General features: G+C 41.4%; 1 protein-coding gene across 5 annotated transcripts in view; it reads right to left on the bottom strand.

Moving 5' to 3' along the window:
• The window catches only part of map7d3 (MAP7 domain containing 3), a 29,585-nt gene that overhangs the window by 12,157 nt on the left and 1,924 nt on the right, over positions 1–15,504 (bottom strand). For 2 of the 5 annotated variants that reach the window (XM_073487567.1, XM_073487568.1), the window contains exons 2-10: positions 9,350–9,451; positions 8,930–9,010; positions 8,551–8,714; positions 8,169–8,280; positions 7,142–7,225; positions 6,333–6,440; positions 5,461–5,562; positions 3,933–4,031; positions 1,260–1,385 (exon numbers count right to left, since the gene is read on the bottom strand). In XM_073487567.1, the coding sequence (XP_073343668.1) occupies positions 1,260–1,385; positions 3,933–4,031; positions 5,461–5,562; positions 6,333–6,440; positions 7,142–7,225; positions 8,169–8,280; positions 8,551–8,714; positions 8,930–9,010; positions 9,350–9,451 (978 nt within the window). The remainder of the gene's footprint in view (positions 1–1,259; positions 1,386–3,932; positions 4,032–5,460; positions 5,563–6,332; positions 6,441–7,141; positions 7,226–8,168; positions 8,281–8,550; positions 8,715–8,929; positions 9,011–9,349; positions 9,452–15,504) is intronic. The other 3 variants (XM_073487570.1, XM_073487569.1, XM_073487571.1) reach the window with 3 other exon arrangements.

Below are 15,504 nucleotides of genomic sequence, written 5' to 3'. Positions count from 1 at the left end.
GCGCAACCTTTAGTTGGTAAATACTGTTGTCCACTGGCTATGAGCTTGCTGTGTCAGATTGAGGGATTAGCCATGATAATCCCGAGACCTGGAGAACTCTCCCTGCCACAGCCTGAACACAAATGTGCTCTGTAATTCTGACTGCATACTGAGCAGCTACAGTATGGTGGCTAACTACAAAAATGTACCCTGCCACTGCTGTTGTTGCAGCTGCTGCTGCAGCAAAGGCAGATGTGTCATGTTTCTACTGTGGCTATACTTAGCAGAAGATCTATAGTCACTAATGGGTTTGTAATGGCCGGTCAATAAACACCACAACCTAAAACCAACACGGGGAATCCAGTTGCAGCTTTTGAACGAGTCAGTGCTTTACAGTATGGTTCTTTAAAAAACAGTCAACAAGAAAAATGAGGCATTCATCAGTGTGTGTCAGGAGATTCATTATGGGTGTCTGTGCTGCTTTATGTGCTGTAAATCCCTCCTATCGGAGCATAAAACATACAAAGATAAACAGTTTACTTAATATGTAAAGCATGTAAAGTCATCCAGTGTGACATAAAACCTCACCTAGTTGGCTTCAGAGTATATTTTACTGAAACAAGTCTGTTGAAAATCTTGTGCCAGAATGGAGGCATACTGAATCTGATTAGTGCGACTTCAGTATTCACTGAAAATGCCAGTAATTACCATTTCAGCACTGTGTATTGGTCCTCAGCAATCTGGCCAAACTACCAGAACACATGTGATAGCACAACAGTCTGATTCTGACGTAACAAGAACCAACAGGTAAGCAGCTTAGAGCAAATCTCCCAGCATGGACTCTGAGGCTCCTCAGATGCAAAGAAATGCTCGCAGCCAAGTCAGCACACAACAGCATATTGTGTCAGATCTGAAAGTGCATGTGAGCTGGAGCCGTTTGTGTCTGTCAATATTTACCATGTAACTATGATCTCTCACATGAGTGTACTTTGCTGCAAATAACTACTGTACATAACATAACATAACATAACACAAACAGCTGATCATTACAATAGCGGCTTTTAAACACGGGGAGCTACGACTTCTGTAATTCCACCACCACCAAGAGGCCACCATTCACTTTGTTCCAAAAGGGTAGGGCACTAGGATAAGCTCAGATCTAGTGAAGGAAAGGGATTGGCCTGATTTTCTACTGATAAAAAACAAGGGTAAGTAGGGAAGACCACGCGCTCTGCGTAGCCCTCCTTCCTCTCTGTCAGGGTCTCCTAAGCGGAGGTTACCTGGAGCATCTCTTCCTTCAGCTGACAGGGCGGCGGCGCTCTTGCTCCTAGCTAGAGATGCCTGGGTGGGGGTGAGCAGGCGACTAAGGACCCCTCCGTCCACAGTGCCGGCCGGTGGCCTGTGAGCTACACGGCCGAAAAAAATCACCCAAAGAACACAGGAGAACAGAAAGGCCGAGAAGGAGAAAGTGGATGAGAATGGGGGATGAAGGCAAAACAAAGAGGAGGGAGGGGGGATCAGTTAAATTTAGAAAGGTCACCATGTGATTTAACCAGCAGAAGAGAATCAACATCAACAACCGAAGGTTAAGTCCCAATAATCTTACATGGGCTCCTTATTAACTGTCTTTACACTGTTAACTTTCAGTGACATTCGATAAAATAAGGAGAGCCAGTAAAAGACAGCAAGGAAAGGACACCATGGAAGAGTGCTGAGACTGATTGTCTGGTTACTGAAAATCATTAGTCAAAGTAGAAAATGAGGTCAAATCAATGGTTCCTTGGGGTAGAGGGAGGTGTGCTGATGGGAAAAAAACGAAACATTAGTGAACTTTGAAGACAGCAGAGGAATACTACTGGGTAGAAAGATGAGAAGTGAAAGAACCCAAAGACTAAGGACTCATTCAGACCAAATCAAGCGTTGTGGTGAAAACACCAGTCCTCCCATTCTTCTTGACGAGTGTGTTTAAGGCTAAGGCAGCGCGGACTGCTGAGATTTAATAAAAAATAACAACTAAAAAAAACGCAGCAGCCCTGAGATGAAAGATTAACACAGAATCAACGTTTGGAGAAACGGTGGCCAATCATACAAGTCGGCAATCAAACCGGCTGGTCAACAGTATTATTGTTCAACCGGTTTACACTAAGTTTATAAAATGACAATATAAATATAACCAACTACTATAATACACATAATGGAAGCTTTTTATGCTTTCTTACTAGCACTGGTTGACATGATACATTTGGTGTCAGGTTGAAAAAGATACTGTCATATCCGCCAAAAAGAGACAAATTCACAAGCATTCAGACGTCCACTAAATTGCTCCGAGTTTCCTCAAACAACATCGTACTCCCAGGAGGCTGCACCAGCAGGTTAGGAGAAATACTCAGCAAAATTGTTCTAGATGAAAAAAGCCTCTATGTAAGATTTGTTGATCCCAAGCTGGATGCTGGAAACTGGTCGCTATCCAGGCAGAGTTTACAGACCAAACGATGATGGTGTCTGCCCACACCACTGCACAACCCTGCACTTATTGCCGCAACGCCTGATTTGGTCTGAATGAGGCCTAGAAGTGATAGAGCAAATGATTGTGACCAGGCAGGAGTTCTTTAGATTCTGCAGTGCACACTTTTCTATAGTTAAGATAAAGAAGGTGCAAATTGGATAATAAGGAGGCTGACTATAATAGTCAGTACTGAACAAGTCAGCATATTACGAAAGCACTACGGTGAACTCTTGATTTCACTGCAGAAGCAAAGAGCTCCTGCCTCCATGAAATGGAAGAATGAATAATTCCCCATTTACGCCATTGTTGCTACCTAAGCCACAAAGAAGAATTTATACCAGAAGAAGGGGAAATAGTCTTGATGGGTTGATTTTGGAACATGTCCCTACAGTAAATGCTCGTGCTTCGAAATGAGAGCACAAAGTCACACTTCCCTTTGGAGCCCCTTACTGAGAAGACATCTGTTGTAGACAGACTTGTTTGTTGTTAGCCGATGAGTGCTAGCTCCTGGGGCATGGCAGCTTAGCTCGCTGCTCTGCACCCAGGTATTAAGATGGGTTATTAGTTTGAGATAAGTTTAGAGCTATAAAAACAACGATGTGGGTTAAAAAACTTGAAGAAAATCTTCTTTTGGAGATGAGCAGTGCTAAGTCAGTAGTTGTATTACTGCCTAGGTTAACCACACAGAACAAACATGAATACAGAACAGTGACATTTTGAACAACTCCTCATCTGCACGAAGAGGCCAGCTACAGGACAAACAAAAGCATTTGGTGGTTAATGGCAATACACAGACTGCAGTCAGCTGCCGTGGTCATTTCTGTGCTCTGGGGGTGCTACGGTGGGATGGCACTGACACACACCACACTGAAGCACGAGCACAGCGACTTAAATCCAGCTATGACGTCATCTGGGAGGGAGAAAACAATCAACACTTTGTGACAACAAAACAATACACTGTTAGTGCAGACAGGGAATACAGCAAAACCATTCCTGGGTTGACACTTAAAAAGAAAACAATAAGAAAGGTTAAAACAAGATCAGCTGTCAGTGAGAATCAAGGCACAGTACAGGTTAAAAACAGCAGAGAGGTTAATGCATACATGGAACAAGCAGTGTTTCCAGTTAATCACAGACAAACAGTGCGGAGAAGCTTATCAGCTGCCTAGGGATAATTCAGTGAGTAAGATTTAATCGAAGGAGAACAAGGACTTAAAGAAGGAATACGCAAAAAGAAGAGTTGAAAGATTATAGACCCGTTTAGCTGATGACACTGAATGTTATCCCCGAAACCTCTTAGTAGCCGAAAGTGTTGATAAGCTTTTTAAACCGATGAAAATTCAGAATGAGCAAGCTGTTAGCGTCACAGCAACATGCTTGTTATTCCAAAATGGAGGCCGCAGCGATGTATGAGAACAAATGAGAGCTGATTGTTCATGCTAGCCACCTTGATCATCCGTTGTCCCCTTATCAGGCTTGGAAGGGGTCTGCGCTCTGCCCACACTTACTCGTGTGAGCGAGGAACTTCTCGTCTTCATGGAACGGCCTACGGACACGAAAGTGGAGTTACAGCCAAGCAGGCACTGGGAAGGAGTCAACAAGGAAACCCCAGAGACAGTTTAGAGTCATGTGCACTTCATTTGGCCTTGTGTGAGTCACCGGGCTACTGCAGACAGCAGCTGATGTCCAAGTTTAATAGATGATGCTTAAACACAGAGGAGAGTCGGAACCGTCTGCTTGATGTCTGCTAACTCAGACTACCACAACATTAATACTACAACAAAGGGACCTGTTGTAGTTTTAATAGCTGTGTGTTTAAACCATTAGCATGTGCAAAGTTAGCTTGACATGTGGTTGGCATAGCTACATAGTGTTTTATCCTAGGTTTATATTTTACTATACTGTATTCTAGTTTATTCTTTTGTTATAGTCTATATCCTACAGATACACATGTTATTTATAGAGTATACTAAGGTTTTTCCTTAAACTCTGAATTGAGCTATTATAACTTATTTTGTTATTTGTTGGGTTTTATTTTTCTGATGGCAAATATATCTCACTGCGAGTGTTGATATGTATATTTCAATATATAGGGCTGGGCAATATGGCCTTGAAACAATATCGCAATATTTTTAGGCTTTATCGAGACACACCATATATATGTCATTTAGGGGAGTCAATATTGTGATATTCACGATAACTGTGATATTAAAAAAACGAAATATTGATATTGTGTTAATATTACACATATGATAATATCGATAATAATCCAGAGAAGATGTTCTGCCTAGTGCATCTTTTGGTAATGAGGTAATCTGGTTGCCTTTTCAATAGTAATTGAGTAGTCCATAGTAACTCATCTTTTATGGTTATGATTACAGACTCTTTCCACCTCCCTTCACTTGTATTTTGAGCGTAATTCTTCTGCCATAAAAGAACATTAAAGATAGATTTGATTGCATTTTCTTGTCAAATTTCTAGAGGAATCGCGATAATAGCTTTAGCGTGAATTTGTTTGGTTATGATAATTGTTTGGTGAAAATCCAATATCGTGACAGCCCTTAGAACAAGTAGAACAGTCTGAGACTTTATCAGATTACTTCACTTGTAATGTTATTGTAATGTGTCCTTTAAAACCAAGAAAAACAACTCTTAGACCATATCACAATATAGCGGTGTCCCAAATCTAACACGGTATATAGTCGCAAATAGCGATAACAATATAATATTGAGATAATGCCCAGCTCTAACATTTACTGTGTATTACTGTTCTTCTGCAACGCCTGGATTACCTGCTGCTGTAACACAATAATATCCAAATTTGGGATCAATAAAGTACATCCATCCATCCATTTATCATCCATCTAGCTTTGGCAGAGCTTAATTTATAATAGAACTTATTGAATATTTCCTCTATAATCTGTGTTGGTTTGTTAAGAAAGCGTGGTGTGGGATGGAGAGGGGATCTTTTGCACCTGTCTGTTCCACCTGAAGCTTTTTGCCGTCTTCCTTACTGGCCAGAGCAGCATTGCCATTGCTAGGCAACCGGTTACAAGACGAGCTCCTCTGCTTAGCCCCTGAGAGACAATGATGAAACACCCAGTGGTGAATTTACACAGCGCTCGCTTGTGAAGCGGTTCAAAGTCTCTCAGACTTTTTTAGAAAAAAAATAGAGAAGCCTGGAAAAGGAAAAGCATAAATATGAAATTTGGGAGGTGTACAAAAATCAGTAATATCAAAAAGTAGGAATGATACTGACAGCCCTTAGACACTGTGGAGAGATGTGAATCAGTTGATTGTGTTGATTATTTTTTTCTGCAGAAATCAAATACAATTGTGAATCAAAATATGTGAAGCTTCTACACCACTACGAGTACATTTACTTACAAATCACAAGTTGATGCTAAGGACCCCTTCTGATTCTGAAGATTTGATTCAGTACTTCATAGAGGTGCATAGTGAATGGACAAAGCAATATTGGGAGACCATGCTAATTTCTCATTAGCTTGAACCAGAGACAGAGAGCTAAAGTATTTTTTTTTACCAGTCTGTGCTCCAGTGAGCCTGTGTGTAAAACCCTGGATATGGAGAGCACAGGGGTCAGAGTTCACTCTAGCCGTAAGAGTTGGAAGAGAAAGTGGGTCTGTTCCAGATAATCTACAGATTGTCACCTGGTAGATCTCAATACATTATCATCACTGAAAAACATGAACCTGGCTGATAACAGTTCGTCTGAAAACCTACTTTATTGCTTAACACACAGCACAGGAATGCAGGGAGGTTAGGAGGAAGGGAGGGGGAGAAGGAGTAAACGAGGAAGGAGGGGGAGGGAAGACAGGAGACTTACTTTTGTCGGGAGTTTTGACGAGGGTGGCAGAGGAGGAGGATAGGCGTTTGCTGATGCCAGCCTCAGACGGCTGTTTCAGGTTCATGGTGGATGTGGATCGCTTGTCCACTAGGAGGGAGGAGGATAGACAGACAAGGGAGGCGGGGTTTAAACTGGAGGTTGGCTATTGGGAAAGGCATTTGGGTGCACACAAGGGAGTACAAGGTTCTGCAAGATCTTAATACCCCTAATATGCAATGGGTGGTATGTTGCTTTGATATACCAAAACTAAAAAATATTTCTACTTACATAATATAGCCATTAAACCATGAAAAATACATGATATAAAGTATGAATTCAGACGTCAATATCATGTTTAACATGACAATGTAGACTTTTAGCAAACCACAACAAAGTTGCGGTGGTTTAAGAGCCGGGCATGGCAGTTAGTCAACAACAGATGCTTTTGTTTGACCACTCCAAAGACGGGAGCATCATTGTCATATGATCCGTGCCAGAGAGATATTAGTCCTGTGTTTCATGTCAGGCTTCCATGCGAAGTCGCCCATGTGACCTGGAAGTGTTTCGACGGTGTGAGTGAGTGAAAAAACTTAAAGCTACACTTCCAGCTATTCACCCAGCACAAGGCACATTCAGAACACAGGCCTCATACAAGAAATGGTTAGTGAAAAACTGCCAGTTAGAGCGCAGGTGAGGGTTGGTCGGTGAGGGAAGATGGTGGGAGGAAAAGGTAACCAAGCTATCTGGAGTGCCAGCACCACTTCATGCTGTGTTGCTACATCGGTGAGCAAATTATCAACAAACAAAACCTTGTCGACTCCTTGGTGGCTTTTCTGGCGAGGCAGGGGAGATAACTATTGTTACTGGAGATGAGGCGCCCGCATCAGAGTCTCCTGTGGGAAAACACAGCTCTCAGAGAGGAGCCATAACATACATGATGCTGAGGCACATCCGTCATAGAATGGAAGAGAAAGGAGCTGAAACCTGGTTTGACATGGAGCATTGAGTAGTTACAGTCTTGGCACCAAATTAACATTGACAGTCATCAGCTGGTACTCTACAGACCCATTTACTTCTACGTCACAAACGGTCTGTAGTTTTCTGCAGAACATTGTGGGTTATTGTCTGAGTGTCAAACAGTGGAAGTGATTGTGCAGATGAGTCAAGTGATATCTCATGCGTGTAGTAATGTGACAGACTACATGTACAGTTGTCATTTACATTTAATTCTTCAGATTTCAGTAAACAAAATGTGGATTTTTGAGTTATCAGATTATGTTTTCAGCTTTCACAAAAATAGTTAAGTTGTTAAATTAAGTTGACAAGCTTTAAAAAATTATACATAATGCATTACGGCTCAAATATTACCAAACTAGTGGCTAACAAGGCCTAAAAATGACTTACAGGGATGCAATTCAACACAAATATAATATGACAGGAGAAGTTACTGTTTTGCTCTTAGCTACCAAACTTATAGCAGCTAAATTTTGAGGTATAAAGACACAGTCACCTCTGTCTATTTTTGAATTACAGAGTGAGGACTGCGTCTTTTTCTAAATAACCATGTTTGTCTGAGTGTCATGCAAGTCAATACCAGCCAACTCATCTGGCATCATCAACAATAGCTTTAAACTGCTTTTATGTACATTATGGCTGGATTTCACCAGAACTTGACCACTTTCACGTCTTGTTTTTTCATTTCTGTTGCGTGTGTGGCACTTTTTGTGTATCCTGACTTGCTCTTTCACGACCATGGCAAGTGGATGATGAAAGTCAAATTGAACAAAAGAGCAGAAAGGAAAGGGTGAACTTTTTGGCCAAAGAAAGGGCCTCTACCTGTTCGTCCATCAGAGTCTGTGGACAGTCCTCCCCAGGACCATCTTTTCTGCCTCTGCTCCACACGCTGACTACGCTCCAATGTCCGCCGCATCACTGCTTCGTAGTGCTCCTGCAGCATGACAGGTGCAGAAGGAAGATAAAAATGTGAGTCACTTACAGCAGAGCAACCTTCGTTCCTAAACCTAAAGCAGAGAGGACGGGACCTGACAATATCATAACTTTACTTCAAAGTACAGATAACTGTCCTCATTCAATATTCTCTGTCGTTCCTCTGTTTTCTACTATATAAATGAAACACTGCAATCGAAATTTGTGTTTCTATGTAAATGTCAAATCAACAAGGAGCACTGCTCTGAGGCTCCGCCCATGCTGCATCTACCTTTTCCTCTTCCTGTTTCAGCTTCCTCTTCTCCTCCACAGCCAGTCGTTTCTGCTCCTCCTTTCTCCTCTGTTCATCAACCTTTTTCTGGCGCTCCTCCAACTGACGCTCCACTTGCAGTTTGGCCTTGCGCTCTCGCTCCATAATCTGAGACTCTCGTAAAGCTGAGCGCACACAAAAAGGCAAAAAAGTCAATCATTAGTATGTTGTCTTCTTATGCCAATGAGAAAATTCCTGGTACTAAAATGTAATGATTTCTTTCTTCTTTAAAAAATAGTATATATTCTGTTACATCTACAATTAACAGGGTAAATTTCACATATCACAGGGAAGTTAGGGCTAAAATAATTTCACACTGCAACTAGGATCACCCCCTTACCGTGTTGTTTGTCTGCTTCTTCTCGTCTCTCTTTAGCCACTCGCAGTCGGTCGTCTATTCTAAGTGCGGCACCGTCAATGACTGCAGACACATCCATTTGTATATGTGTTTAAAAGGTAAAACATGTGCAGCAATTTGTATTCATGGGACAAAGGGACGGATTATAATGCAGCATAGTGTTATGAAGGCTTTGAATCAGGCAGGCAGATGTGTTCATGTGACTGTCATTAATGAGCTTTGCCAACTGTTACGGTAATAAGATGATGACTAAGATTTACCTTCATTAAGCCACACTGAGAGGGTGGTGGAAGTATATTGTGTTGCATCTAATGGTTCAGATTATGGAAGACAATAGCGCGGTGACAGGGCAGTATCTGTGAGAACCGATCTGTTTCTGTGTCAAGGTGTGGTGTCATTTACCTGGCTTACACCCCTGAGGTTTAGCTGGTGGGTTGGTTGTAGGTCCTGGACTGTTCCCTGACAGGCTGCGCCGCTCCTCGGCTTGTGCCTGTGCAGCTGCAGCTGTATTTAGGAAACCACAGACCATACACACAGAGAATTAGAGTCACTTCATCTCATGTCTTACAAAGCAGGTATATCAAATAATATCAGGGAGACAGGATTGCTTTTGGTACTCCAAACCAATCAAGTTTAAATCAGCCGATTTTCTCTGTGCTTTGTTTGCTCTCCATAGGAATGCTAGTTCTAGAGAGATCCAACGGATTTGACGCTACAGAACAATCCAGCTATTCAGCCATCTGACATAACCCCCCGCTCATGGTCAACCCTGTAGCCAACCATACACTGCTTTCTGTGACCAGCTCGGAGGCATGGGCTGCTGTGAGAAACATGTCTGGAAACAAACCCTTGTGAGCTTCCTGATATACAGCTCATATGCCACTCCCTAAAACATAAAGCAAAATCAATATAGGACAAATTTCCACATGCACAATCAGCTTCTGCTCTGCTACAGCCACCTTGACAAACCAGAATATCAGCAAAAATCAGCCTCAGGTCTTCCTACGCTTGCAGCTAACTGTTCTATCATAAAATTTCTGCTGTTCTTTTGAGATGTGACTTCTAGCACTACAGAGAGAAAATATTACTGTCCCTGGAGACCATTTTGTTTTAATACTCATACACAAAATTGAGCAATTCCAAATAAAGGCAGGGGTTAGAAACATGCGTTCAAGGTAGCAAAGACATCAACTCGACCGCCAGGACCACCAGGGGGTCAATAGCACATCATGGTTAGCAGCTACAGGGGCAGGAAGGAAGGAAACAGTGAGGACGTGATCAAGCTTTATGAGCCCTGGTATCAGCCTTTTCTCCTGTGTCGGTGTGTATTCAGCATTAAAAGAACTGCTGACAAAGAGGCTAAACTATGGTCAGACATGAGATGTTCACATTATTAATGAACACTTCTGACTGTGGTCTGAAAGTTTCTCACTGTCTCCATCGCTAACATAAAATTCTACCGTCACTATACCCATCAAAACTAATGTGCTGCTTGTGATCTGCATATAATAGTATGAAAATGAGATCAAACTGCAGCGCCTGGGTAGAGCCACACAGTGTAGACTAAAGCCAAACATGTTGTCGCTGGTGTGGATGTTGTGTGGTGTGGAAGAGGAAGAGAACACCATTGCAAGTTGCTTTACATGTTCTGCAAGGGAGAAGCAAATTTTATTAGAGCTATAGGATATAAATCATCCATCTTCGCTTATTACTTCTTAACCTCAGGTGTGCATGAACACTTATGAACTTGTTCTTAAAATTCCCAGATGTGAAATTATCAGTTATCTTATTGGTATCATTTTTCTGGAGGAGAGAATAGATAAGAAATGCCCCATCGGCTCAGTAATGCATGCTTGTGACATGGTGTGCTGAGTCATGATCATATGCGCCCTCCAAGCAGGGGATAACCGCTGACAGTAATGTGACCTTGCTTGGGATCAAGCAAGGAGTTAAAACTGTGACCATCTCTGTCTACACTTAAGAGTGCTGTGTGTTGTTGCACTCGTGCAGGTAAGTACAGCTTCATTTTCAAGCTCTCGTATTTTCACTTTTTAGTTATTCTGACACTACTTCCCTGTAGAACTGTAATTTCTCCCATCCCTCATCAGAAAAGCGATTAACAAACTTTCTGCTACTTCACATGTAATCTCTTTCCACCAGCGATTCACCAGGTAGAATTTCTTGATTGATCAGCTATAAAAAGTAGCAATGCAGCCTTATTTGCCACAGACATCTGTCTCCACAAGAAGTGCCACAGTGAATTGAAACGGTTGCATGGAGGTGCTTATTGGACGTCAAAGTAAGCAACACCTTTTACCATATTAGCTCATGTAAAACTATCATGCAGTGCCCACCACACTGGTCATGGTTTCCCAGCACAGCATCGCGTGCATGTCCTATCTGTATGGAAATTGACTCTGGAAAACAGAGAGGATGACGGGCCCTTCTTACACGAAGTGACACCGACAAATCGAGTCACAATATTCACTTAGCTGACAATAAATCTGCTATGTTTGCACCCCTGAACCAAAGGAAGATTTGTAAGTGCACGCAAGACGAAATAACAAACATAACTGGGTATCTGGATACACATTATAAGAATGGCTATACAACTCTCAAAAGATTTTGACAAAATAATTCTAATAAACTAGCTGTAGAAAAAAAAGATTTCAGATTTACCAGGAGATGGACAGAGCAAAACAGCTGACAATGCAAGCAAATGTGCACTGATTATCTGTATCAGCATTGATGCTCTCCAGTCAAAGAAGCTTATGAGGGTCAAAGTCTGCAGCTAATGCCCAGTGGAAGTATACCGACCACTTCACTTTTGACTCCGTTCTTCGACCCTACCAGTGAGTAGGGCTAAGTACTAGCTCCTTGTTTAGTCTACATTATTAGGGTTTCCTTCTCCTGTTCAGAATGACCCTGTCCTGTGTCACGTTCACTCTCCTCTATGTTCGTGCTGCCTTCATGAAAATTTCCTGCCTGCATCCGTGTCAAGCTGAAGAACGCAAAGCGTCATACAAATGATGAAAAATATTGCTGCAAAGAGCAGGACACACCGACATGAATGAAAGGACAGACGTTTTCTATTTTCACACAACATATATCGCACAGCCCAATTCTGTGCATCGAGATTGTATGAGCGGTGGAAAACATACAATACCACAAAGAACACACTGACCTCAAAGCAAACAAGGAAACCTGCACATGCCCACATTTTTTACACGGCTTGTTCAGCAATATTTAGCATACAATAGTGCTTGTAAACAGTATCACACTGTATGTTTAGCTGACATTATTAACATATGTGTTTTGGGACGGTGAAGAAACTGCTATTAACCTAATGTCAACACAGACATTCCCTTTTACACAAGAGAATAGACAGGAAAAACAGATGGGGCACTGCTGGCGAAAGGAGCTGATCTATATTCAGAAGAAAAAGCAGTCTAATTCTAGCATTAATGAATCACAACCAAAGTAAAAACACAACTATCTCTCCAGAGAAAAAGATGTTAACAGATGCTGGGATATTAAATCTTGTTGACTGAACCGAAATGTTCTGGCCCAGAATCTGTCTCACATCATATCTCACTCTTTTACTCAATCTTCCCTGTTCATATAAAGGCAAAAATAATTATAATAAAAAAAAAAAAAAACACACTGTAACTGTTGCTTAGTGATACAGCAGCTCAGGATGGATGAAGAGCTACTCATCCGTACTCAGGCCTGTATCAGCGAAGACATTGACTGTGAAATGAGATGACTCACTGCTAAATAAAGGGAACAGAGCGGTAAAAGCTTTGAAGGATTACTCATTAGCGTAAGTGTCAATTTACAAGCAACTATTACTTCACATTTGTGTTTTTATCAACAGCAACACCTTCTGAATGAATGATGCTGATACTGCAATCCATAATCAGTAGATCCAGGATACAATCTATTAAGAGGCTGCTCAAACAGTATTAACTTGCATGAAAGTTAGTTTAAGACCCCAAATATTAAGTTTCAACAGTATGACCGTCGTCCATGACATGACAGGATTTAGACTTCAAGCTAACTGCACTCTCTGTTCCTTAGAGGGAAGTAAAAGCAGACAGGAAGGTAAAGGGGCTGAGTAGGTAACAGCTGCTAAGATAAAACATGCACACTCTTTCTTTTGACGCAAGACGCTACTTATGCATAAAATCATCTGTTGTAACAACACTGATGCTGTAACCACACTGACTGCACTCATTGTTCTGTAAGAAGCTAAGTAAGTGCAAAATTAGGCCGAGTCAGAAACGGCACCGTTAAATAAAATCAACACACTCTCCAATGACACACATGTTCAGGAAGAGATTCTGTTAGTCCAACAAACCTCAAGAGAGCCAGGTGTGCTCATAGAAAAGAAAAGAGCCAATCAGAGGAGCTGTCTCCCATCACTCCATCACTATGGAGATTTGCACACATTAGCATACATTAACGCCGCTGCATCAACAGACTCAGCTAAATGCATCAAAAGAAAAGGAAGAAAAATGTTCAAATTAACCTGGTTACTAGTTATATACCTGACCTGGTCGATGGCATTATCGGAGTAAAAGTAGGCAATAATGTCAATCTTTAAGTGGTAATTAATCCAGTTGGTATTGGTGTGGCATATAAATTTATACACAAGGGTCAAGAAACTTTATTTTCACTGTACTGCTGTGCAAAACAACACAATGAAAATACCATGGCAGCCCCTGCTATTAAGGAGAAACAAAATAACAAGAAACAGTGTAAAAAGCTATAACAAACACTATTCTGATTCAGTTTACTGCATCGTCCAGCAGTTTTCAGTAATAGGAGATGTTCAAAAACCACTGGACAACCATTCTGAGTGCAGTAGATATACATATTGATTGGTTGTAGTCCCCGGCAGAGTTATTATAGCAGCAGCAAAGACCACCAGGGGGGCTGGTGATGACAAGGCTGCCCTGCAGGCTAGACAAAAACACCAAACAGGAAACAGGCCAGCCGGCATTACATCATAACACTTCTAGTTGATTGCCACCACTGATCAAATCCTAGTTCTCTAAATAACACGCAAGGTCTTTAGACATTTCTTTTGTGTCATGTTGGGGAAGCAAGAGTGTGTTAGGACTCTTTTCTGTCCCTCTTTAGAGCTGCAGCCTCTACTGTGTCCTGCTGCACGGTACAATTAAGTAGTTTGTTGCACAGGAAGTGTCTGCGCTGCTTAATAAAAGGGTGCACAGCCATTTGCTGGCGAGTAAAAAAGTATGTATGGTTTCATCAACAACCTGAACCAGTAACTAGTTCCTTTTTTTTGTTAATTTTGTCCAAAATCAGTAAAATTGTCTTGTGTAGTAGAGGTCTGCAGTAAAAACATTCTTAGCCATCTGTGGCACAAAGCTTCCCATCGCTGGCTCAAGATTTCAGGCCCTCAGATAACACTGACGCTGATGCACGCTCACACACGTGCGCGCACAAACGCACACACCAGATCTTCTATTGGGATTACACGAGACCTGTTCATGCAAAGGTAAGCCATGGCTATTTGCAGTACTGGGCCTGGCAGGATAATAATGACCCATCCCAGTTTGCTGGGGAGTCAACTCTACCAGGTGGACTGCATTTTCTTGTGGAGATGGACACTTGAAAGGATCTAATTATAACCAAAACCATTATCAATTATAGTCAACAATCCAGTTTCTGCTTGACTCTTTGTGTGGGAAGCTAAAACAGTGCAGGTTTTACAGTGTTCAGATTGTTTTATTGTTGAATCTCTGTGGAGACACATGAAAATGGCAGACAGTGCAAATGTAGTACAGATATTCAATGATAAAATACTAAGTTGTCAAAGTTGACGATATATTACGAATATTCTGGGTTTAATATTTATATACACTTTATTAAGACTATTACACCTGTAATCATTTGGTTTGTAAGCCTTCCTGAACCAAAACAGCCTGCCCTAACAATCTGTGACACATACAATTAACAGCCCAAATTCACATATCTTATCTTTGTACACACTGTTTGTAGCTCAACACATGTAGCACATTAAATCAAAATCCCGGTGTTATGTAGTTGTTGACAATGCAGTGTTTTCCTAGGTTTGTGGAGGACTTAGGTGCATGTATTTTGTGGGGGTTTTGAAGGTCCTTCCACTAAGAAACGCTGGCAATTTTACACCATTTTAGATCACGATTATTACCATATGTGTGTACAAAAAGTTGAAAAACTTTTTTAGTTTTGATGCTCTCCACATTGGTTTTACATTCATCTGGCTTTGGTGTTGTGCCTATGACTTATAATGGCAGGGAAAAACCCAGCAATGTGTGAGCATCACTAACTGAAATTGACTCAAGAACTGGACAATTTTGGAAATTATCCTCAAAGCCATCCCAAGTCTCTGGGCAAAGCTGGCAGGGAACTTGCGAGCATGCTGATGTGTTAAATGTTAGAGAGTGAAATAAAAGAAAAACAAGAACAATCCAAAATGAAGCTAAAGAAATGTATGATATATAAGCATACCAACATAACCTTATGAGCTACACTATTCTGATGACAGA

Source organism: Pagrus major, chromosome 18 (assembly GCF_040436345.1).
Source record: "Pagrus major chromosome 18, Pma_NU_1.0".
Taxonomy (NCBI): Eukaryota; Metazoa; Chordata; class Actinopteri; order Spariformes; family Sparidae; genus Pagrus; species Pagrus major.
The sequence above is the reverse complement of the archived record's forward strand: the minus strand, read 5'-3'. Positions and strand labels throughout refer to the sequence as shown.